General features: G+C 47.0%; 2 protein-coding genes across 2 annotated transcripts in view; one reads left to right on the top strand and one right to left on the bottom strand.

Moving 5' to 3' along the window:
• rwdd1 (RWD domain containing 1) overlaps nt 1–5,080 on the bottom strand; it is a 30,102-nt gene extending 25,022 nt beyond the window's left edge. The window contains exons 1-3 of the mRNA XM_068760105.1: nt 4,942–5,080; nt 857–922; nt 641–771 (exon numbers count right to left, since the gene is read on the bottom strand). Coding sequence (XP_068616206.1) covers nt 641–771; nt 857–922; nt 4,942–5,014 — 270 coding nt within the window. The 5' untranslated portion in view covers nt 5,015–5,080. The remainder of the gene's footprint in view (nt 1–640; nt 772–856; nt 923–4,941) is intronic.
• A 7,401-nt stretch (nt 5,081–12,481) lies between these two features.
• The window catches only part of dtnbp1a (dystrobrevin binding protein 1a), a 33,047-nt gene continuing 19,751 nt past the window's right edge, over nt 12,482–25,777 (top strand). Inside the window, exons 1-5 of the mRNA XM_068759559.1 lie at nt 12,482–12,684; nt 18,774–18,827; nt 19,059–19,109; nt 19,201–19,261; nt 20,582–20,714. Coding sequence (XP_068615660.1) covers nt 12,629–12,684; nt 18,774–18,827; nt 19,059–19,109; nt 19,201–19,261; nt 20,582–20,714 — 355 coding nt within the window. The 5' untranslated portion in view covers nt 12,482–12,628. The remainder of the gene's footprint in view (nt 12,685–18,773; nt 18,828–19,058; nt 19,110–19,200; nt 19,262–20,581; nt 20,715–25,777) is intronic.

Genomic DNA, 25,777 nt, shown 5'->3' with positions numbered 1-25,777 from the left:
TTTGGAAATCCCCACCAGCCATTCAGAACTGAAGAAGCCTCTTGGATGAGCAGTCAAATGTCTTCAAATGTCTTTATTCACCAGAGACTTGGATTACAGTGTCTTCACAGACAATGTGAGGACGCCGAAGGACTCCTGTAGAAACATCATCCCACGTGAGGACGCATAGAGAATGAATGCTCAGCTCCAGACCGAGCAACGCCCTCAGACAACCGGCTCAGCCAAAGGGCGACACGCCCAAACACAAAGCCAGACAGAGCAGGTGCAGGTCATCAGGGGTCACCGGTGACCCCGAACCTGAGGAGCGGGGGTCATACAACAGAATATCTGGATTGAGATTTAGTAAAAATATTTATATTTGTCTCTTTTTAAGGATAAAGGTTAAGTAATTTGTTGGTAAACTCTTAATTTTTAACTCCATTCTAGTCCTGTGTTGTTCATAAAGGATTGACAAATGTTTATTTGGTAAAGAAATGAAAACAGAAAAACATGAGACGACATTTCTGATAGACTTTACTTTGTATTTGAGGTAGTTCCTTTGGACAGTTTAACTTAAATATCTGCTAATTCTGTCAGATCACAGGCTCAGCAAAGGGACAAGGAACTAATAGCGTGTGAGTTAAGGACACAGGGGACTGACCTGCTGCTGCAGCAAGGTGAGGACGTCCTCCAGGTCACCGTCCTCCAGATTCTCCTGGGAGTGGATTTCCCACAACGGAGGCTCATCCGGGTACTTTTCTACGTAAGTGAACTTAAATGTTGCTTCCACAGCTGCAAAATAAGAACAGGATCTCATAGTACGGCATCCAGATACATTTTAATTGTGGAACTAAAGACGTTTGACTGGCTTGTGTACTTTGACAGTTGTCCCCTGCCTCTGATGTGACGGTGATGGTGAAGCTGGTGGGATCCTCTGAAAGCACTGCAAACACACGGGACAGATCATTTCATTATCATCAATAAGTGAACGGTTTCACTGCCAACAAGCATCTGCAAAGATCAATCAGCATGTTTACTGCAACGCTAGAATATATCTTATATCTTATATCTTATTGCTTGGATGACTCCGCCTCCCTCCTATAAAACCGACGGATGCGTGCCGGGCCTGCGGGAGGATTTAGACTCACTTGAATGTGACCTGTTCTTAACAGGGTGGCGCAGTGGTAAGCGCTGTTGCCTCACAACAAGGAGGTTGCGGGTTCAAATCCTTTCTGTGAGGAGTTTGCATGCTCTCCCCGTGTCTGCGTGGGTTCTCTCCGGGTTCTCCGGTTCTCCGGGTTCCTCCCACCTCCAAAAACATGCAGCTTAGGCTGCTTGGTGACGCTAAATTGGTGTGTGTGTGGCTGATTGGCTGTCCCTGCGATGAACTGGCGGCTTGTCCAGGGTGTACCTCGCGACCCGATAACGGACAAAGGTTGGAAAATGAATGTCCTTAACATGGCTTTTTTGAAGGGATATGATTATCCCATATAAATGTGTCAAAATATATGCAAACAACAAACCAGGTTACACAATCAGTCAAATCCCGCCTGCATGGAAAGCTCTTAGCTTCAAACGGGGCTGCTACAAAAGAGATCAAAGGAGAAATTGTAAAAGCAAAACAGAATTACTTTATAAATCAAACTTCTAAGACAAAATGGCTCAGCTTGGGCATACATGAAGAATATAATGGCCTTCAGAATCCAAAGCCCAGAAACCACGAGGGTCTAGATCAGGGGTCGGGAACCTTTTTGACTAAGAGAGCCATGAAAGCAAAATATTTGGACATGTATTTCAGTGAGAGCCATATAATATATTTTAAGCGCAGATTCAACTAAACGTCAGTATAAGCGGTAAGCAGGTAATAAACTAGTATAATAAGCCTCTGAACGTTACGGACTAACGTGAGCGGAGCCCAGAAAGCAGAGAACAGAGACGGTGCGATGGTTGAATTGATCATTTACACCTGGAGCTGCACACAGGACGAGGGGGGGCTGGAGCCCAACGTAATAATACACAGCCGAGAGAAAACCAAAAAGCAAGTGATGCCCTCTTGAAGCAAACGCAGGGCCCCGTCTTTTTCACACATTTATTCCAAAAGAAGGTCCCAGGTAAGAATACATTAAAATAGTAGTAATCTGGAATTAAGGTGGAGCCAAACAAAGTCCACTCTGCCACCGTGCACACAGCTGGCCACGCCCACCCCTAATGGCGGGATGACGGCCTACTTTTAAAGTGGCAGCCCAGGCTCAGGGCGTAACCGTGACAGCGTGCTTCCGCTCTGTGATTTTCACAATAAAATGCAACACAAGCTCTACTAACAGACGGCGACCGGCTGGTGCCGCAAAGAAAACGGAACATAAGATCCAGACACAAGTGAACAAGTTACTTACAACAAAAAAACACGACACACGACCTGGGCGCGGAAACCAGGAAACCAGCTGGGGTCAGCACGGGCAAGGCGAGTTAAAAAAAAAAAAAAAAAATTTTTTTTTTTTTCTTTTTTTTTTTTAATCTGAGCGCGAGCCATATGCGATCATCAAAAGAGCCATATATGGCTCGCGAGCCATAGGTTCCCGACCCCTGGTCTAGATGGTTCCAAACAGTATTCATGGTTTTTATTGTCCTCGTCATTCATTCTGTTTCAGTACGGAAACACAGGAACTGAAACAGATGAAAAGCCCACTTCCCCGTGTTTCTAACTATTCTGGTGATTCTGGGTCCTGATCAACCCAAAACGGTCTGAAATCACCTCCTGAAGCACGTCTGGAAGAAACCCCGCTCAACGCCGGGGGACGTGCACGCGTGAACTCACTCACAACGCCGCTGCCAGTGACATTTCTTGTCGCTAAACACAGTTTTGAACTTCGTAACTCTGAGTCGTTGTTAAATGTACGTCGGTAATTGAGGGCCACCTGTCGAAGAAAATCTTTGGATCTCGCTTGACAAGATGTTATTACTTATTCTTAATTCATGAACAATTACTATTCTGGATTAGACCTATGAACATTTTACCACTGGTAACTCGCACTGCGTGTTTTTGCTGCTGCTGATTCACATCTTTGGATCCACTCTTGAGCTGCTGTCCTTGTTCTGATTAGTGATGCGTCGGTCGGAACGATCCGGTTCTCAGGAGCCGGTTCCGTCATTGGGAGCCGACTGGGAGCCAAAAGAAAGTCTGTTAAAGTCTAACGTGATTGGTCGAGATGTGTGTGGGCGTCTGCGTGTCCACAACGAGCGAGGGGGGGGGGGGGGGGGTTACGCACATGATGAAACAAAATGGAGGCAGGGAGAGACTACACGCGCTAGAAAGGGTAAGGAAAAAACGAGTGATGGAAAACGTAGTAAAATCTGGACACATTTTAACGCGGTTGACACAAAGGCAAAACAAAATAAAGTAAGATCGTATCTTGAGGAGCCGCTTATCCGAAGAAGTGCAGCCCCCACGTCTCACACACGGAGACTGTACCGGGGCAACATCTGTCCCCTCAGAGAGAAGCTTCCCCAGAACAGGACAGATGATAACAGAAAGAGAACCAGGATCAGCCCCCCCCCCCCCCCCGCCAAGCTCAGGCACTCTTCAGTAAAACAGTAGAACTGTTACCTGATGCTGCTTTATCTTTTGCACTTTTTACCCTCGCCGAAGGGGAGGCGAGGGTATTGCAATTGGGTCCGTTTGTCTGTCTGTCTGTCTGTTTGTCTGTTTGTCTGTCCGAGCGCATAACTCAAAAACTAGTAACCCAATCGACTTGAAATTTTTACACAAGCAAGGTTCTGTCCGTGGCTCGGTTCTCCCCGAGAATGGCGTTGATCCGGATCTGGATCCAGATTCTAGAATTATCTTTACATCTGGAATTGTGCCTGTGCTGTAAACTGCCACTTTAAGAGGGAGGGACACGAATGGAATGATGGGAAAAAGAGTCCAGAAGGAGTCTTGTAGTACGTTCCGGAGCAGCAAGCTAGAGCAGGTTTGGCCCCTCTGATCCGGAAGCCCTGTTTACTGTCTCACAAGATCCAATAGTCTATTGGAGGCGGGGTCTGCAGTCTCTGATTGTCGTTTTCTAGTTAATTTATGTTTTCTTGTTGTGCTGTTAGAGATTTACATGCAGAGATTTGACCTTGTTCTCTGTGAGATGTGTTCGGTTTTGTATTTTATATTATATAATATGTTTTTTGTAGCTAACAGTGTAAAGAGGATTTAAATAAAGACATCATCAACATTTGATATATTGTATGTTTTTACATTAGTAGCTAATTTTACACAATGCACATGAGTTGGTATTAAATTAATTTTGCCAACAACAACAACAAAAAATCTGAGGAGCCACTTGGGAGCCAGAAGAGCCGGAATGCCCATCACTATTCTGTAGTCGGGTTTTAGCTTGTGTTGTATTATCGTCATTACTGTTACGTGTTCCACCGAGAAAAATTCCTCGTCGTTGACAATAAAGTGATTCTGATAGCGAAATACAGCACATTAGTTCAGTGTCGCACAAAGCAAGAAATAATGACGATGTATCACTCCTTTGTGATTATTTCATTTCAAAGACACGCTGGGCCTGTTCACTCTTTATCCTGAAAGATGATGGGGTGGTGACGTCACATGGAACAAGAGCAGCGCCAAATTCATCTCCTGCGAGGTTTGATTTTCCACTCAGAAACAGTCAGCTAGCGCCCTGCTAGCGCCCTGCTAGCGGAGCGCTAGCGCTGTGCTAGCGACCCGCCAGCGACCTGCTAGCGCTGTGCTAGCGCCCTGCTAGCGCTGTGCTAGCGCCCTGCTAGCGCTGTGCTAGCGCTGTGCTAGCGCCCTGCTAGCGCCCCGCTAGCGCCGTGCTAGCGCCCCGCTAGCGCCGTGCTAGCGACCCGCTAGCGACCTGCTAGCGCTGTGCTAGCGCCCTGCTAGCGCTTTGCTGCGTGGGAGCGAGCAGAGTTTCAGTTCGTCAACAATCATGAAAGTCAAACCTGTGAAGGAGTCGGGGTAGATGGACTCCATGGCTTCAAGTTCGTTTCTTTGCTCTTCCACGTAGTCCGTCATTTTCGTGTGTTGCAGGTTATCTAAGATTTAAGCATTTTTTCTTCTTCTTCTTCTTCTTCTTCTTCGGTTGGAAACAGCATTACCGCCACCCACAGTCGAGAGAGAGAGAGATACATTTTAGGTGGGTAATTTGGATGGGTTAGGGTTATACAGGATGTTTGACTGTACTTGTACTGTAATACATGCTACTGTTTGACTGTACTTGTGCTGCTCCTAATATTCTATCGAATAAATATATTCATCATCATCAAGTGGACTTGTATGTTGAGACTCGTCCAGTGAGAACCCAGGACAGCAGGAAGCTGGGACGGGATAAGGCAGAGGAACTCCAAGGAGAAACCTCCCCTGGGTGGAGTTCATGTCATGAAAACTTGCTCATGACAGAGTATAAGAGTAGAAGTACAGCTGGAACAACTGAAGGGAGGAGAGTAGAGGGTCTCAGTGTATCATGGGAAGTCCTATGTGCTGCGTTTTGTTACGTCTTTTGTTTTTTTATCAGTATTTCTTTCTTTTGTATGTACAAATACTTACATATTTTTATACATGTTCGAAAATAAAATTCATTCATTCATTCATTTGGAACTCCTCGTCTGCTAAATACAGTATAAAACCTCATTTGTCCTGTGTCCCTCTCACGTTGTCCAGGTTGACGTCCTCGTCTCCTGCAGCTTTGACTTTATGCATCGGCTGCTCCAAACACTTCAGGAGCATTTCTGGATGCTATTTTAATACGCTTCATTAAACTAAGTTCTCTTTCTCATTCTGCTCTGGATGCTTGAGATGCAGCACAAACAGCTGAGATGTTCCAGCTCCTAGATTTTAGTGCTGCAGAACCACGTCTGAGAAGGTTCTGATTGACCCACGTTTGAGTTCTAGCCTCATTATGGACTTGAATTCAACACATTCACGAGTAATGACCTCCAGAATGTGGGTTCTGCAGAACAGCCTCACAGTAATGACCTCCAGAATGTGGGTTCTGCAGAACAGCCTCACACTTTAATGACCTCCAGAATGTGGGTTCTGCAGAACAGCCCCACACTTTAATGACCTCCAGAATGTGGGTTCTGCAGAACAGCCTCACAGTAATGACCTCCAGAATGTGGGTTCTGCAGAACAGCCTCACAGTAATGACCTCCAGAACGTGGGTTCTGCAGAACAGCCTCACACTTTAATGACCTCCAGGTTGCGCCGTGCCCTCCAACCAACGCCTCCATTCCTGGAGTGCCAGAACCACAGCCAGCAGCTCCCGGTTGCCCACGTCATAGTTCCGTTCTGCAGGCGATAGGCTTCGGGAGAAAAACGCACAGGGATGCACCTTGGAATCCTTCGGGTTCTGTTGTGAGAGCACGGCCCCCACCCCAGTGTCAGAAGCATCCACCTCTACGATAAACTGAAGGGCCGGGTCAGGGTGAATAAGTACGGGGGCTGATGTAAACAGGGCCTTCAAACGGCTAAACGCGGCGGCGGCTGCAGTGGACCACTCAAACGGTGTCTTAGGGGATGTGAGCCGAGTCAACGGGGAGGCGACCTTACTGTAGTCCCTGATGAAACGGCGATAGAAATTTGCGAAACCGAGGAACCGTTGCAGCTGCTTGTGGGAGTCAGGGACCGGCCACTCTGCCACAGCTCGGATCTGCCTTGATCTGTCCCTGTTCCACCACAAAACCCAAAAGCTGTACGGAGGTAGTGTGGAACTCACACTTCTCGGCCTTGATAAAGAGCTCATTTATCTAGCAGCCGTTGGATGACTAACTTCACCTGCTGGACGTGTTCGTCCAGGTTGCGGGAGAAGACCAGAATGTTGTCGAGGTACACAAAAACAAACCGATTTAGCATATCCCTCAGCACGTCGTTCACTAAGGCTTGAAAAACCGCCGGTGCGTTGGTGAGCCCGAACGGCATAACCAAATACTCGAAGTGACTGAGAGGTGTGTTAAAAGCTGTCTTCCACTCGTCCCCCTCGCGGACACGGACGAGGTGGTAAGCATTGCGGAGGTCTAGCTTGGTGAAAATGGTGGCCTGACTAAGTGACCCGAACGCTGAGTCTATGAGAGGAAGGGGGTATTTGTTGCGCACGGTGATAGCGTTGAGGCCACGGTAATCAATACAGGGGCGCAAGCTCTTGTCCTTTTTCTCTACGAAGAAAAACCCCGCCCCGACCGGAGAGGAGGACGGACGGATGATGCCTGCTGCCATGGAGTCGGTTATGTATGTCTCCATGGCCTCCCTCTCTGGCTTGGAGATATTAAACAGCCTCTGTGAAGGGAGAGGTGAGCCCGGGAGCAGATTGATAGCACAATCATAGGGTCGGTGAGGCGGCAGTTCCAGAGCGCGGGTCTTGCTAAAGGCCTCACGGAGGACATGATACACCGTCGGAACATTGGATAGATCGGACGGCGGCGGCGTGGACGGAGGGGTGCGACCGGAGTGAGGGATAGCTGACCGGAGACAGTGCGAGTGGCAATAAACGCTCCAATTGGCTACCGACCTGGTGGACCAGTCTATGTGGGGATTGTGCAGTTTTAGCCAGGGGAGTCCGAGCACCAACGGAGCAGAGGGTGACGAGAAAACATAAAAGGAAAGGACCTTGATGTGGTTTCCTGACAACTGGAGGGTGACAGGGGCCGTGCGGTGTGTGACCTTGGACAGGCGCTTCCCATCCAACGCCAAGACGTCCATGGAACTAGCAAGTGTCACTAGAGGGATCCTGGCTTGGGTACAGAGTTCAGAGTCAACAAAGTTATCATCTGATCCGCTGTTGATCAGAACGTGCACCGGCACAGAATCGTACCTCGAATCGTGACTCCGCTGACTGTGTGGAGGAAGGACGCTGCCCGGTTCAGGAGGGCTCGTCCCATGGCTGGTGGAGTGGCGCTTCTGGGCCGCATGGGGCAGGAGGCGAGGTAGTGACCCTGTTCACCACAGTAGAGGCACAGGTGCTGCTGAAGGCGATGCTGACGCTCCACCCTGGAGAGGCTGGTTCTCCCCAGCTGCATTGGCTCCTCACCAACGCCGGGAGAAGGGGTGGCAGCAGCCGGTTCCGGGGGAATGAAGGCACCCAAGTCGGGCCTCCGGAATGGCCGGGGGCCCATGGATCCACGGACTCCCCGGGTCTCAGCGCGCTCACGGCGTCTCTCTCTGAGGTGGTCATCGAGACGGATAGAGAGTGCCACCAGTTCCTCCAGTGACCTGGTCTCGTCCCGTGCCGCCAACTCATCTCTGACATCTTCATTTAGGCACCTTAAATAAACTGACTGGAGTGCAGTCTGTCCCCACCCGCTCACCGCCACTGTAATACGGAAGTCTACCGAAAAATGGGTGACGGAGGCGGAGCCCTGTCGAAGGGAGAGGAGGCGGCTGCCGGCTTCCCTGCTACAGATGCGGTGGTCGAATACCCTCCGCATTTCAGCCACGAATAACGGGTACGAGTGTTAGGGTTTTCCTTAACCCTCCCCGGTTCTTCTTCTCCGTGTGGGTGCGTGGTCAATAAAGAGGATTTGGGTCATGATTAAGATATTTATATAAATGCAGATCAATACAAGTTGGTTCAGATATCAGCGCTGAGGTTCGATCCTGCTCCGTGTGTCTGTCTCAGGTCCGAACAAAGGGCCGCTCTCTGCGTCCGCGTCTTTCAATGTCCATGAGTCCGTCCCCCTCAAGGTGGGGGTCCCGCCCCAGCCAATCTAAGCCCATGTTTATCTGTGTTGTGTGACATCACTGTTGTGATGCGTTCAATTGAAATCAGTCATTACAACTCCAAACTAAATGTGGTGCGTTCCTAGTGGTGTCGGCATGTAATCACGTTGTGGAATCCCATCTAAATACGGAAATTCCCTCCACGAGTCAAGGGTGGCTGCACCGCTGGAATGGGCGGCGGCCCGCCCAGAGAGGAGACTAATTACGAACGCGATCTTGGCGCTATGGGCGCTGTAAGTCGCTGGCTGGTGATCAAAAACTAATGAGCACTGCAGCAGGAACGGCGCACACTTCCCCGGTTCCCCTGCGTATCTCTCCGGCGTGGGAATATGCGGCTTGCGAGGGAACGCGGGCGGAGGCATCCCCGCTGCGGCCCCGGCAACGCGTTCGACTCGGCCGTCTATTTGCGCTACGGTGGAGCTGGTCTAGGGCGTCAGCGAGGCTCCTGAGGGAGGCATCGTGCTGCCCGACTAGGAGACCCTGACTAGAAAGGGCTTGACGCATCAGTTCGTTCTCTGCGGGGTCCATATCAATTGGTCGGACTATTACTGTTGCGGACTGGTGCGAGGGGACCCCAGGAGACGGTGCGATCGTGGACTTTATATTTTACTGGCGTATGTCCATCAGAAAACACAATATCCTGGAGCCGCACACAGGATTGCAGGGCGGCTGGAGCCCAACGAAAATATCTATATAACAAAAGACACAGCCGAGAAAGAAAAACCAAAAAGCCAGCTCTAATAAAAATTGTTCACAACAAAAAGAAAACGCTACGCACAACCGGGGCGCACGAATCAGCTGCGGTTGGTCGGGAAGGCGAGACCCAGGGACGGGGACGGGGACGGGGACGGGGAGCGGCAGAAAGACGTTCTGCACCCAGAGACGAGATCGAAAGAATAGTCCGACCGGGAACAGTGGGCGGAGCAGGGCTTATGAAGGCTGGTGGCGATTTACCTCAATCTGCCTCAGGTGCGCCCGGGGTGACCGCAGCCAATCCGCACGCAGCAGGTCCTGGAGCGAGAGGCAGACACAGGCGTGCGTGATAAAGCAAATTAACAAGTGCAGCAACACGACCCTCACATCCCCAGGATTATTAGCATTTCCTTTATCAATGCTAATACTCACCGGCACTCTTGACTAACTCATTGCCGGGAGTTATTTGCATTCATAAGGTGAAGGGTTGTTGCCCCCCCCATGGCCCCACCCCCAGGTGAGCTGTTTTGTTGGGATGCATCCAGGTCTGGTTGTGGATTGGGGATTTTGGGGACAGCGTTGCTTATAGATGGTATGTTAATCCTCCTCACTCAAACCATCTGTCCTCTCTGGCTAACACCTGGACATTACTGTCCTCGAAGGCGTGTCCTGTGTCTTTCAGGTGCAGGTGGACTGCAGTGTCTTGTCCTGAGGATTGATCTCTCCTGTGTTGAGACATGCGCTTGTGGAGCGGCTGTTTGGTCCCCCCAGTGTCCCGCTCGCTGCATTCTTCTCTGCACTGGACAGGTCTGGGTGTTTTGTCTTTATGGTGGACCAGCATCTGCCTCAGTGTGTATGGGAATATTGTCTTTACTGAAAATGCTCTTGAATCTTTCAGGAATACCATGTACAGGATGACCTTCCCTTCTCGGTTCATTGTTGCTTTTGTTGTTCTATTTGTTGCTCTTGACAAATGGCCAGTTCAGATAGTCACATGTCTTCAGAGCATTCCAGATGTGCTTCTGCTCTATGGTCTTTCCTTTTGTTCTGGTGGGGATATTTTGGGATCGGGGGGGTGTGGGGGGCTGGGTGATCATTGTAGCTGATCCATGAGGTCACCGTGTCCGTGTCCTCGTCCAGATTGTCCGTAGCAGCCCTAAATATGTCCCAGTCTGTCGTCTCCAAACACGAGCGGAGCTCCTCAACAGCCTCACCGGTCCAGATCTTGGTTGTGCTTGCTACTGGTTTAGCAAGCTTCAGTCTCTGTCTGTATGCTGGGATGAGGTGGATGACCACGTGGTCTGATAGTCCGAGGGCGGCGCAAGGCCCACATCGCGTTACAATGGTCCAACGTGTTCTCCTCTCTGGAGGGGCATTAAATAAAATGTCTGTATGTAGCAGCAATAAACAGACAAATGATTCAAGTTCCAACACAAAAGCAATGACGTCACAGCTGTGTCTTCATTCTGAGAATCATTGTCGACATTAAAGTGTTACACTTTGAAATATAAATTTACTTAAGAACTGTCAGTTACTTGGAACATCATTTAGATTTATATGACAGGTATTTCAACTTCAGAGTTTTGGAGGTAGGATTGAAGGTAGTGGAGGTAGGATTATGTAGTTCAGTGGAAACCACTTTATGGAGGCATGGTGGTCATGTCACCATACCTCCAAACCTTGGTTGGGTGACACCGGGGAGATCGCTCCTCTCCTCCGGGGTTAACTCCCTTACTTCATGCTGGTGAACGAAGCTAAAGTGCAGCAATGCTAAAGGGACACGCCAGACCTGCTGAATAGATGAATATGTCTTTTTCGACTTGCACTCAATAACAATAGTCCTTTTTTCCTCGAGACCTCTCGCGCACCTCTATCTCCTCCGTGCTTCTCTCTCTCTGGCTCACGGGGGAGGGGCACACACCTCAGCCGCACACGCACACACGCACTCGCACTCGCATTCACACAATGAGCTACACATCCCAACACAGACACATCTCACAACATATGTTAGTGTAATCAATATAGGTAATCAATATATTTGCTATATAGCATATATATTGATTACCTGAGATAATTTCATAGTGACACAGGGCAGGGTTAAATACGTTTTTCTTTATCCTGCTCCTTTTCGAATGGAGTACTTGATAGCGTAATAACTGTTTTAAATTGCATGTTTTTTATTGCTTTTTTCTCTTTTATGAATATCCTTTGTTTTATCCCACTTTCGTTCGAAATAAACTTCATAAATTCAAACCTAGCTTATATTTGTGGGTGAAACAAGGTCAAAGTGTTCCCATACACGTACACGGGATCATATTCTTTCATTTGCATTCTCCATCATTAAAGTTTGTATAGTTCAAGTGAAGGTGTACTATTATTATTACTATTAAGAAATTTTAAGTTTGAGGTGGATCGATCCTCCTTCTGAAATTGTCGTTATGAAACCTTAGAACATGTATTTTACTAATGCACTGCATCACAATATTTTTGGTCAGACATAAAAAATTGGATTTCACTAAATATTGATGATGTTCCATGTTTGGAATTACATCATATAATTTTTTATATGAACAATTTGGCCCCATCTGTTTCAGATATAATAAACATAATATTGTTACTGGGTAAATATCATATTCACTGTGCAAAATGGAGAAATAGTAAGCCCTCATTTTCTGGATTTATCAAAAAATTTAAAATATTTGCTTTGTGTCTTAAAATTTTGGCAAAAAACAAAACTGCTAGAGAATTTTGTCAGACCTTTGCTCGTTATTTATTGTTTTATGTTAAATGTGCTGCATCTCTGTTTCTGTATGCAAATTTTAACATGCCTAATTTTGTTTATGTACAGTATTTGAATGAAAGTGTTTTTCTGTTTGTACATATGCTAAGATATTCCCACAGTATCTGTAAATTGTGTTTCTATATTTGCTATCCTCACTGAAAATCTGTATTTTCATTTGTCAAAAAAAAAAAAGAAAAAAGAATGAAGCAGTGCCAAAGACGCGATTCATAAACGTCACTTCCGGCGTTCTATTACGACGTATCGGGGCTCTGACGCAGTGTGTCGAATCAGCTGTTTTGGATACACTGAAGCAGGCTTCCTTAAAGCAACAACAAACAAGGAACGCATTTCCGAGTAAATCAAGGAGGAAATAAGTGTCGATCTACCAAAGGAGGCGTTCTTTGGTGCGAATTAAACGTGGAGACGCTGAAGCTGATTGAATCATGTTTGAAAACTTTCGAGAAAGGCTTCAGTTGGTGCAGCAGGACTTTACATCCAGGTAGGTCGCACTTTCGAAAATATCGTAAAACTAGCTAACTGCAGCCACTGTGTGTGTGTGTAATGTTAGCTGTTGCGTAATTTAAAGCAAATAAATTATTAATGCCGCCCCCCACCAAAAGAAAGAGGTACTTCGTTCCATTTATTCAGTGTACAAAGGTTCAACGTAACCGAGTTGAGATTCGGATAGCTGTATTTCCCTGCTACCAGTCATGTGATGGTGGAGCTGGTGACCAGTGTCCTCCTAAACAGGGTGTTTGGCTGTACTTGTACTGTAATACATACTATTGTTTGGCTGTACTTGTACTGCTCTAAATATATCCATCATCATCCAGCTGGGGACCAGTGATTTGTTGACAGCAATCTGCAGGCTGGAGATGGCAAGAAAAAAGAAACCGTGTTTAAAGAGAAAGTGTGACATTTATAACGTTAGGAGACTAGTTTAATGCAGCCCCAGGGGTAGTTAGTAGACTAGTTTAATGCAGCCCCAGGGGTAGTTAGTAGACTAGTTTAATGCAGCCTCAGGGGTAGGTAGTAGACTAGTTTAATGCAGCCCCAGGGGTAGGTAGTAGACTAGTTTAATGCAGCCCCAGGGGTAGTTAGTAGACTAGTTTAATGCAGCCCCAGGGGTAGTTAGTAGACTAGTTTAATGCAGCCTCAGGGGTAGTTAGTAGACTAGTTTAATGCAGCCTCAGGGGTAGTTAGTAGACTAGTTTAATGCAGCCCCAGGGGTAGTTAGTAGACTAGTTTAATACAGCCCCAGGGGTAGTTAGTAGACTAGTTTAATGCAGCCTCAGCATCAGAGGTAGTTAGTAGACTAGTTTAATGCAGCCCCAGGGGTAGTTAGTAGACTAGTTTAATGCAGCCCCAGGGGTAGGTAGTAGACTAGTTTAATGCAGCCTCAGCATCAGAGGTAGTTAGTAGACTAGTTTAATGCAGCCCCAGGGGTAGTTAGTAGACTAGTTTAATGCAGCCTCAGCATCAGAGGTAGGTAGTAGACTAGTTTAATGCAGCCCCAGGGGTAGTTAGTAGACTAGTTTAATGCAGCCTCAGAGGTAGGTAGTAGACTAGTTTAATACAGCCTCAGGGGTAGTTAGTAGACTAGTTTAATACAGCCTCAGGGGTAGTTAGTAGACTAGTTTAATGCAGCCTCAGCATCAGAGGTAGTTAGTAGACTAGTTTAATGCAGCCCCAGGGGTAGTTAGTAGACTAGTTTAATACAGCCCCAGGGGTAGTTAGACTAGTTTTAATACAGCCTCAGCATCAGAGGTAGTTAGTAGACTAGTTTAATGCAGCCTCAGGGGTAGTTAGTAGACTAGTTTAATGCAGCCCCAGGGGTTGTTAGTAGACTAGTTTAATGCAGCCTCAGCATCAGGGGTAGTTAGTAGACTAGTTTAATGCAGCCCCAGGGGTTGTTAGTAGACTAGTTTAATACAGCCCCAGGGGTAGTTAGTAGACTAGTTTAATGCAGCCTCAGCATCAGAGGTAGTTAGTAGACTAGTTTAATGCAGCCTCAGGGGTAGTTAGTAGACTAGTTTAATGCAGCCCCAGGGGTTGTTAGTAGACTAGTTTAATGCAGCCCCAGGGGTAGTTAGTAGACTAGTTTAATGCAGCCTCAGAGGTAGGTAGTAGACTAGTTTAATACAGCCTCAGGGGTAGTTAGTAGACTAGTTTAATACAGCCTCAGGGGTAGTTGGTAGACTAGTTTAATGCAGCCTCAGAGGTAGGTAGTAGACTAGTTTAATGCAGCCTCAGAGGTAGGTAGTAGACTAGTTTAATACAGCCTCAGGGGTAGGTAGTAGACTAGTTTAATACAGCCTCAGAGGTAGGTAGTAGACTAGTTTAATACAGCCTCAGGGGTAGTTAGTAGACTAGTTTAATACAGCCTCAGGGGTAGTTGGTAGACTAGTTTAATGCAGCCTCAGAGGTAGGTAGTAGACTAGTTTAATGCAGCCTCAGAGGTAGGTAGTAGACTAGTTTAATACAGCCTCAGGGGTAGGTAGTAGACTAGTTTAATGCAGCCTCAGAGGTAGGTAGTAGACTAGTTTAATACAGCCTCAGGGGTAGTTAGTAGACTAGTTTAATACAGCCTCAAGGGTAGTTAGTAGACTAGTTTAATACAGCCTCAGGGGTAGTTGGTAGACTAGTTTAATGCAGCCTCAGAGGTAGGTAGTAGTCTAGTTTAATACAGCCTCAGGGGTAGTTAGTAGACTAGTTTAATACAGCCTCAGGGGTAGTTAGTAGACTAGTTTAATACAGCCTCAGGGGTAGTTAGTAGACTAGTTTAACGCAGCCTCAGCGGTATTTAGTAGACTAGTTTAATACAGCCTCAGGGGTAGTTAGTAGACTAGTTTAATACAGCCTCAGGGGTAGTTAGTAGACTAGTTTAACGCAGCCTCAGCGGTATTTAGTAGACTAGTTTAATGCAGCCTCAGCATCAGAGGTAGTTAGTAGACTAGTTTAATGCAGCCTCAGGGGTAGTTAGTAGACTAGTTTAATGCAGCCCCAGGGGTAGGTAGTAGACTAGTTTAATGCAGCCCCAGCATCAGAGGTAGTTAGTAGACTAGTTTAATGCAGCCTCAGGGGTAGTTAGCAGACTAGTTTAATGCAGCCCCAGGGGTAGGTAGTAGACTGGTTTAATGCAGCCTCAGAGGTAGGTAGTAGACTAGTTTAATGCAGCCCCAGGGGTAGGTAGTAGACTGGTTTAATGCAGCCTCAGCATCAGAGGTAGTTAGTAGACTAGTTTAATGCAGCCTCAGAGGTAGTTAGTAGACTAGTTTAATGCAGCCTCAGGGGTAGGTAGTAGACTAGTTTAATGCAGCCTCAGCATCAGAGATAGTTAGTAGACTAGTTTAATGCAGCCTCACAGGTAGTTAGTAGACTAGTTTAATGCAGCCTCAGGGGTAGTTAGTAGACTAGTTTAATGCAGCCTCAGAGGTAGGTAGTAGACTAGTTTAATACAGCCTCAGGGGTAGTTAGTAGACTAGTTTAATGCAGCCTCAGGGGTAGTTAGTAGACTAGTTTAATGCAGCCTCAGAGGTAGGTAGTAGACTAGTTTAATGCAGCCTCAGGGGTAGTTAGTAGACTAGTTTAATGCAGCCTCAGAGGTAGGTAGTAGACTAGTTTAATGCAGCCTCAGGGGTAGTTAGTAGACTAGTTTAATGCAGCCTCAGAGGTAGTTAGTAGACTAGTTTAATACAGCCTCAGAGGTAGTTAGTAGACTAGTTTAATGCAGCCTCAGAGGTAGGTAGTAGACTAGTTTAATGCAGCCTCAGGGGTAGTTAGTAGACTAGTTTAATGCAGCCTCAGAGGTAGTTAGTAGACTAGTTTAATGCAGCCTCAGAGGTAGTTAGTAGACTAGTTTAACGCAGCCTCAGGGGTAGAAGTGTATCCCTTGAGCCAGTCCCAAGCCCAGATAAATGCAGAGGGTTGCGGCAGGAATGTATATATTAGATACATTTTCAGCTTTCTGCCTGCTCGCCTTTAACCGAACGACCAAATAGGTTTTTTGTAATTCCTTAACATTTAAATGATTATTATTCTGTGGAACCTCGGGTCTCGAACGACTTGGTAGTCAAACAACTCGGTTTACCAGGAAACAAATGGAGTTTAAAATGTCTTGGAAGTCGAACAGATTTTCGGAGTTCGAACACACGAGTGGGGCCGAGGCGAACGAAGGCGGAGTCTACCTTAAGTTTAAGTCAACTTGCCATAGGATAAAGACTGCAGATTTTTTGCTTTGTGTTTTATTCTATTTTTATAGGGTGTTAGAGTTTACTATGTATTGTCTCTGATGAGACCAAATGTGATCAGTATGGTAATATAAAACTAAATGTTGTGCCATCTCTTGCACATTTTCAATTATTTATGTGATTTTGGCTGTATCTGAGTATTCCTTGACAAGAAAAGACGTATGATGACGATGGAGATTAAGCTTGCAATTATCGATCAACATGACCATGGTGTCCGTAAGTGATGAGACACGCCAGTACAAGCGGAGTATCTACAATATGTACAATCCTCAAACAGAAGGATGCTATCATGCTATTTGTTCTCGTTCCTTGAGGGACGAGAACAAATGGTAGACATAAACGGAACCTTGTCCTCGTCCCTCCCGGTAAGCTGTGGGGTTCCTCAAGGCAGCATTCTAGGACCGTTACTGTTCCTCCTATACATTAACGACATGAGTGCTGCCTGTAACTGCAAATTGTTCCTGTTTGCTGATGACTCAGCACTCCTGATTTCGGGAGAGGACAAAGTGCAGGTTGAGGAAGCTCTCAGCTCTGAGGTCACCAGAATCCGTACTTGGCTTACTGATAACAAACTGTCACTACATCTTGGTAAAACCGAATCGATTCTTTTTGGGTCTAAACACTCTCTACGTGAGATAAATGTTAATGATTTCAAGGTCACAGTCGATAATACAGTCATCTCCAGCAAAGAAGAGATTACCTATTTGGGCTGTGTTCTTGACAAATACCTGTCTGGTGATAGTATGGCAACTAAGGTGATCAAAAAAGTCAATCAGAGAACAAGATTTTTGGGCAGAATGTCTGCTTTTGTCAACAAAAGTGCTCTCCGGACGCTTGCTGGAGCCTCGTTCAGCCCCTCTTTGACTATGCTAGCACCTCCTGGTATTCAAACATCAAAATGTCCCTGAAAACCAGGCTCCAAACCTCCCAAAACAAACTGATTCGGCTACTCCTCACTCTGGGGCCCATGACCCACCTTCTTCCTGGACATTTTGCTAGCCTAAAATGGCTCAGGGTAGAAGACAGGGTTCAACAACTCAAAATGGGATTGGCATTTAAAATAGTCAATGCAGCTCTGCCCTCAGTCCCCTCAATCCCTGCATACCTGAATAAACACCTCCACAGATTTAGTGACACCCACAGCCACAACACTAGAGGGAGCTCAAACAACAACCTGATTACCCCCTCCTATAGGACTAACATGGGTAAATCATCTTTTTATAATACTGCCCCCTAAGGGTGGAACTGTTTGACTCCTGCCCTCAAAACATGCACCTCTTTGGCCTCCTTCAAAACAGCCCTAAAAATACACCTTTTAGGGGGACAGAAACGGAGATAGTCATCACGACTCTCTCCGGGTCAAACCCCCCCTCCTTTTTTTATCCACCTATGTTGCACGTATTAATTGCTTTAGTAATTTATTGTAATTTATGTAAGTTATTTATTGTCATTTTGCATCAGTGGTGTAATTTATTTTAGATTAATTGTTAGTTTGCACTGGCGGTGTAAAAACATTTTATTTTTGTTTTTCTAATGTTACGTTGCATCAATTGCGTAATTTAATATTGGTTTTATTTTTATTTGTATTGTTAATTGTGGATGATTTATGTACGAAGGACTTTCAACGGAAACAAGCCCGCAAGGGCTTTTTTGAAATGCTCCTCTTAGACCGGATGTTTGACGTTATTTGTACTGTAATACATGCTACTGTGTGACTGTACTTGTACTCTAACATTCTATCTAATAAATATATTCATCATCATCATCAAGAACACAAAGCTTTCCAGAGGCAGAACTATTATGTCTAAGTTTATGTAAGTGTACGCTGTTAGGGTTTTCCTTAACCCTCCCCGGTACTTGTTCTCCGTGTGGGTGCGTATTCAATAAGGAGGATTTGGGTCAAGATTAAGATATTTATATAATATGCAGATCAGTACACGTTAGTTCGGATATCAGCGCTGAGATTCCAACACAGCTCTCGTGCCCGCGCTTTGTTGGAATGAAGACGCTTCCTGCTTCGTCCTCACGTCATTCCGTCCCCTGAAGGCCAGAATTAGCCCCGGCCAATCTAAGCCCATGTTTACCTGCGTCATTATGTGTCGTCACCAGATGAGGCGTTCAAGTGAATCAGTAATAATAACACAAACATAAATGTGGTGCTCCCTGTTGTGATGTAGGCGTGTAATCACGTTGTGGAATCCCATCTAATATGGAAATTCCCTACAACGTGTAAAGGTACAATTACTGAATAAAGTGTTGCGTACCATCCGACTTTAACCCCCCCCCCCCCCCCCAACTATATTACATTTTTATCATTTAATGATCTCTCTCTTTTCAGCTTCAAGACGCTTGGCGACAAGACAAAAGACACCAAAATCAGGAGGCAACCCAGGTGCAGAAAATTAAGCTTACGTCCGTGCCCTGTATAATTTTATATAGTGTTATAACAGGATTACATTTACTGGGTATTCTAAAACCAACAATCATTACTAAGCAGTTGGGTACAGATTGCTGGTTTATGAACTAGGCTTTAGGAGTCGAGAAATACGAGTTATTTACATTTATAGTTATGTGACATTATTCTTTTGGGAATGTGGTATGATATTCTTAATGTTTTGTTCAGGTTCGAGGAAAGCTTTCCTAATTTCTCTGCTGGAGTGGAAATCCTCAGCAGGTCTCTGCAGACACACCAACCAGCACACACACATGCACAGTTTATTCCAAAATAGTTTTGACATACTGCTTCTACTTCCTTGTTTCTAAAGGTATGAGGACAGTTGGTTTCCACTGCATAAAAGGACTAAAGATTGTGCTCAGGCTGCGGAGGTAGGACCAGCAGCAGATGTATTTATTATTAATTATTAATACTATTCACACTATACAGTGGATTGTCTTCTTGGGTGGGTGGTGAGTATGTTATTTAATGATTTAATATTATATAACATATATTCATAAGATGTACGGGATAGACTTGTGTAGTGTCACAATTAGGGATAATCCGATCTCGCGATCGGAAATCGGGCCCGATCACGAGCTTGCGGACGCGATCGGAGTCGGACATTACCTCCCGATCAGGACTCGGATATACACTCCCGTTCAAAGGTTTGGGCTCACCCAGACAAAGGAAGGTCAGTTTCATAGCTTCTCTAAGCAGCTAAACGGTTTCCAGCTGTGCTAACATGCTTGCAGGGTTTTCTACTCCTCCATCAGCCTTCTGACGCAACGAGCAAACACGTTGTAGCATCAGAACCCTGCAGTGATGCTTGCTGGGAGTGGGCCTCTATGCACCTCTGTAGATGTTGCACCAAGAACCAGACATCTGCAGCTACAATAGTCATTTAACCACATTAGCCATGTATCGAGAGTATTTCTGATTCGGTTCAAGTTAGCATTGAAAAAAACTGCATGTTCTAAGACCTAAGTGATCCCAAACCTCTGAACGGTAGTGTATATGGATCGTTATTTTCATAACTTTTGATCGGATCTGGAGTTACGCTGTGGCAGAGAGTGAGACCTCTCTACTCCGGAACTAAAAGCAGCATGACATCGCTTCCTGTGACGCTATTGGTTGGAAGCAGCTTGAAGCTAGTCGTGCGAGTCTGTCTGCACTGTGGAAGTATTCTGAAGTGGATGAGAGAAACCTGGCGATTGAGCTGCTGTTCATTTTATTCTAAATATTGGTATTTAGTATTTCCTGTTGTACTAGTCCAAGTCCAAAGTGAACAAAGGACTTTATTTATTACTGGAATGTTCAATCTACGCCACAGAAGAGCTCTGTTTAAGAGTTAAATGTTGGAATAAGCCACACTTCACTGGAAGAAATGACAATGACAATATATTATATTTTTTGAAAACAAAGTAATTTAAGACTGAATTAAAATTTATATAAATAACGAATCTGCATGAAATATATCAAATTGTTCACATAGAGTATTTCACAGTGATTTGGCTAAGGTACCGGTAGTTAAAAGGCACCAATCTTCTACTAAGTGGACTTTCTACTACTGAGCTTGAACTAAGAATGATCATTAGGATTTAGGAGAGAACCAGCTGGGAATACCGGTGATCGGACAGTTTTCTGTGTTCCTCGTGATTATGTTGCTGCAGCTTGTATAAACTGTCCCGTCCTCTTCCTCTGTTTGTCAGACTGTAGATGGAGACATAGTCATGCTCTCAGCACACTGGGAGAGAAGGAGAATATCTCTGGCACAACTGCAGGAACAACTGCAAAATTTGCCGGCCTTTATCTGTGACCTTGATGCCATTACTGCTAACATAGGTATGACGTCTAACTGTTAAATGAAGCTAGCTGACATTTTTTCCAATAATAGATGGTTTTATTTCAGGCTGTAGACCATAGCTGCATGTACTAACTGCATGATTTTACAGTTTTAGCAATTGCTTTGGGTCATTTCTTTAAATGATGTTAACATGTATTTGTATTAACAATATACATAAATAAGTGGGATAACTTAAATGTCTACATCTTAGATGATTAATTTATCACTAATTCTTTGATGTAAAGTATAGCCCCATTTCTAAACAAGTTGGGACACTGTAAAATGTTAATACAAAAGATGTGATATGTAAAAACAAGATAATCCCATAATCAAGTTGAAAACAGCACAAAGAGCATATCAAATGTGGAAAATTCTATCTGCCAGCCTGTCTGTCTGTCGTATCTGGTCGACCCATGTTCTCTATTTATCAAGAAGAGCAAAAAGAAAAACAGAGTCAGCTGGATTTTCTTGGTGGGGATGTTTTTGGCTCAGGGTTCTGATGTGAGCTGGGCGGCAGCCGAAGGCGGGGACCTTGGCGGTCCGACCCTCGGCTCCAGAAACTAGCTCTAGGGACGTGGAACATCACCTCTCTGGCGGGGAAGGAGCCTGAGCTGGTGTGCGAGGTTGAGAAGTTCCGACTGGATATAGTTGGCCTCACCTCGACACACAGCAAGGGCTCCGGAACCACTCTTCTTGAGAGGGGTTGGACTCTCTTCCACTCTGAGTTCCCACTGGTGAGAGGCGCCGGGCAGGGGTGGCAATACTTATTGCCCCCTGGCTCAGTGCCTGTATGTTGGAGTTTACTCCAATAAACGAGAGGGTAGCCTCCCTCCGCCTTCGGGTGGGGAGACGGATCCTGACTGTTGTTTGTGCCTATGGTCCAAACAGCAGTTCAGAGTATCCACCGTTTTTGGAGTCCTTGGAGGGGGTACTGGAGAGTGCTCCTTCTGGGGATTCCCTCGTTCTGTTGGGGGACTTCAACGCCCATGTTGGCAATGACAGTGAGACCTTGAGGGGTGTGATTGGGAGGAATGGCCCCCCTGATCGGAACCCGAGTGGTGTTTTGTTATTGGACTTCTGTGCTCGTCACAGATTGTCCATAACAAACACCATGTTCAAGCATAAGGGTGTCCATATGTGCACTTGGCACCAGGACACCCTAGGCCGCAGTTCGATGATCGACTTTGTAGTCGTCTCACCGGACTTGCGGCCGCATGTCTTGGACACTCGGGTGAAGAGAGGGGCGGAGCTGTCAACCGACCATCACCTGGTGGTGAGCCAACTCCGATGGTGGGGGAGGATGCCGGACAGACCTGGCAGGCCCAAACGTATTGTGAGGGTCTGTTGGGAACGTCTGGCAGAATCTCCTGTCAGAAGGAGTTTTAACTCCCACCTCCTGGAGAGCTTCGACCATGTACCGGGGGAGGCAGGGGACATTGAGTCTGAGTGGACCATGTACCGGGGGGAGGCAGGGGACATTGAGTCTGAGTGGACCATGTTTCGTGCCTCCATTGCTGAAGCGGCCGATCGGTGCTGTGGCCGTAAGGTGGTCGGTGCCTGTCGTGGCGGCAATCCCAAGACCTCTTGGTGGACACCGGTGGTGAGGGACGCCGTCAAGCTGAAGAAGGAGTCCTATCAGGCCTTTTTGGCCTGTGGGACTCCGGAGGCAGCAGACAGGTACCGACAGACCAAGCGGAGTGCAGCTACCGCGGTTGCTGAGGCAAAAACCCGGGCATGGGAGGAGTTCGGTGAGGCCATGGAAAACGACTTCCGGACGGCTTCGAAGAGGTTCTGGGCCACCATCCGGCATCTCAGGAGGGGGAAGCAGTGCACGGTCAACACTGTGTATGGTGGGGATGGTGCGCTGCTGACCTCGACTCGAGACGTCGTAGATCGGTGGAGGGACTACTTCGAAGACCTCCTCAATCCCACCGACATGCCTTCCAGTGAGGAAGCAGGGCCTGGGGACTCAGGGGTGAGCTCCTCTATCTCTGGGGCCGAGGGTGCCGAGGTAGTTAAAAAGCTCCTCGCTGGCAAGGCCCCAGGGCTGGATGAGATCCGCCCGGAGTCCCTTAAGGCTCTGGATGTTTTAGGGCTGTCTTGGTTGACACGACTGCAACATTGCATGGACATCGGGGGCAGTGCCTCTGGATTGGCAGACCGGGGTGGTGGTCCCTCTTTATAAGAAGGGGGACCGGAGGGTGTGTTCCAACTACAGAGGGATCACACTCCTCAGCCTCCCCGGTAAGGTCTATTCAGGGGTACTGGAGAGGAGGGTCCGCCGGATAGTCGAACCTCGGATTCAGGAGGAGCAATGTGGTTTTCGTCCTGGCCGTGGAACTGTGGACCAGCTCTACACCCTCGGCAGGGTCCTTGAGGGTGCATGGGAGTTTGCCCAACCAGTCCACATGTGTTTTGTGGATTTGGAGAAGGCATTCGACCGTGTCCCTCGGGGAGTCCTGTGGGGGGTGCTCCGGAAGTACGGGGTGTCGGTCCCCCTCATACGGGGTGTCCGCTCCCTATATGACCGGTGCCAGAGCTTGGTCTACATTGCTGGCAATAAGTCGGACCTATTTCCAGTGCGGGTTGGACTCTGCCAGGGCTGCCCTTTGTCACCGATTCTGTTCAGAACCTTTATGGACAGAATTTCTAGGTGCAGCCAAGGCGTTGAGGGGGTTCGGTTTGGTGACCTCAGGATTGGGTCGCTGCTTCTTTGCGGATGACGTGATCCTGTTGGCTTCATCAGGCCGTGCCCTCCAGCTCTCACTGGATCGGTTCATCAGCCGCATGTGAAGCGGCCGGGATGAGAATCAGCACCTCTAAATCCGAGGCCATGGTTCTCAGCCGGAAAAGGGTGGAGTGCACCCTCCAGGTCGGGGAGGAGATCCTGCCCCAAGTGGAGGAGTTCAAGTACCTCAGGGTCTTGTTCACGAGTGAGGGAAGGATGGAGAGGGAGATCGACAGACGGATCGGTGCAGCGTCTGCAGTGATGCGGACTCTGCACAGATCCGTCATGGTGAAGAGAGAGCTGAGCCCAAAGGCGAAGCTCTCGATTTACCGGTCGATCTCCGTTCCTACCCTCACCTATGGTCACGAGCTTTGGGTAGTGACCGAAAGAACGAGATCCCGGGTACAAGCGGCTGAAATGAGCTTCCTCCGTAGGGTGGCTGGGCTCTCCCTTAGAGATGGGGTGAGAAGCTCAGTCATCCGGGAGGAGCTCGGAGTAGAGCCGCTGCTCCTCCGCGTTGAGAGGAGCCAGATGAGGTGGCTCGGGCATCTATTCAGGATGCCTCCTGAACGCCTCCCTGGTGAGGTGTTCAGGGCACATCCCACCGGGAGGAGACCACGGGGAAGACCCAGGACACGCTGGAGAGACTATGTCTCTCGGCTGGCCTGGGAACGCCTCCTGGGGATCCCCCCGGAAGAGCTGGAGGAAGTGGCCGGGGAGAGGGAAGTCTGGGTTTCCCTGCTTAGGCTGCTGCCCCCGCGACCCCCCCGGATAAGGGGAAGACAATGGATGGATGGATGGTTCTGATGACCCTTGACTGTTTTGACAGATCGGTCTAAAAACACAAGAATATACCTCTACTTTGTAAATGCATAGACAAAAATATATAATTATTTCTTATGAATCCGTTTTGTTTGGGGTTGCAGCACCCAGCTCAGCTATTGTTTAGTATGGCAGGAATTTTTTTTATAGCAGCGATGAGCTCCTCCGTTCAGCCTTTACAGTCGGAACGACAGCGTCAGCAAAGATGTGAGCACAGTGACAAGGAAGCCTCATTCATTTTCCAACGCTTTCTCGGCTTTAGCGGGTCAGGGAAGTTGCCGGAGTCTCTCGGCATTCTGGCGGTGTGGTGTAACCTCTTTTAGGTACACTACTGTTCTATTGTGAAAGGCCCAACAGTGGGCCGTGAATGGGTTTGGTTTGTGTTATCTTGAGGTTTGAAGATGCTGAATAAATGCAGTCCAGTTGCTCTACAATGTGTCGCATGAATCCTTACGCCCAATAACATGACATGGTGTCAGAAGCAGAGCGGCATTAAGAGCTCGCCAGGGAGTGAAAGTGCGTTTTCTGCGAGCGAAAAAGTACGTTTTGAGACGGAATGATGTCGCAAGAAGAAGCGGGAGCTAACTTACAGGCTGCACAGCCTCCCGTGCACCCGCCCCAGCAACGAGCAAATAACTGCAATATCGCTAATCTGCCCCCGAACGCCTCATTCACGAGGCTAACCAAGTGAACACGCTAGTCTACTGTATGGGGGATGAAGCGGACGACATTCTTCAAGATCTAGCTTTGGGGTCCTTCATGATGGGAGGGACACTACACAACGTTCATTACCCCCTTCGGACGCTACTACTTCAATAGACTTCCCTTTGGAATTGCCTCTGCGCCAGAGCGTTTTCAGCGGAGAATGTAGGTGTAGTTTGTCACATGGACGACATCTTTACCTCGGGACAGGACCAGCAGGAGCACAATGGCAGACTTCACACAGTGCTTGCCAAACTACAAGAGGCAGGTGTTACATTAAACATGGAGAAACGTGAACAGACCAAACACAAGGTAAAGTTCCTCGGACACATTTTGTCTGAAGATGGAGTCCAACCAGACCCAGACAAAATCAGAGCCGTCAAACGTCAGCGAAGTGCGCCGCTTTCTCGGGATGGTCAAATTCATGGGCAAATTCATCTCATCACTCGCTGAGAAAGATAAGCCCCTTAGAGACCTGCTCTCAAAGAAAAACCAGTGGGTTTGGAGCTACGCAAAACAAAAAGCATTTGATCATCTGAAAGGTGATCTGACGTTAGAAAGTCGCACATATTAAGTGTCTTGGTAATTTATTGTAATTTATGTAATTTATTGTCATTCATTGTCATTTTACATCTGTGGTGTAACATTATTTTTTGTTTTTTCTAATGTTATTTTGCATCAATTGAGTAATTTAATATTAGTTTTATTTTTATTTGTATTGTTAAATGTCGATGATTTATGTACGAAGGACTTTCAACGGAAACAAGACCGCAAGGGCTTTTGAAATGCTCCTCTTAGACAGGATGTTTG

Source organism: Brachionichthys hirsutus, chromosome 3, assembly GCF_040956055.1.
Source record: "Brachionichthys hirsutus isolate HB-005 chromosome 3, CSIRO-AGI_Bhir_v1, whole genome shotgun sequence".
NCBI classification, from domain to species: Eukaryota; Metazoa; Chordata; class Actinopteri; order Lophiiformes; family Brachionichthyidae; genus Brachionichthys; species Brachionichthys hirsutus.
This window is presented reverse-complemented; position numbering and strand designations above follow the sequence as displayed.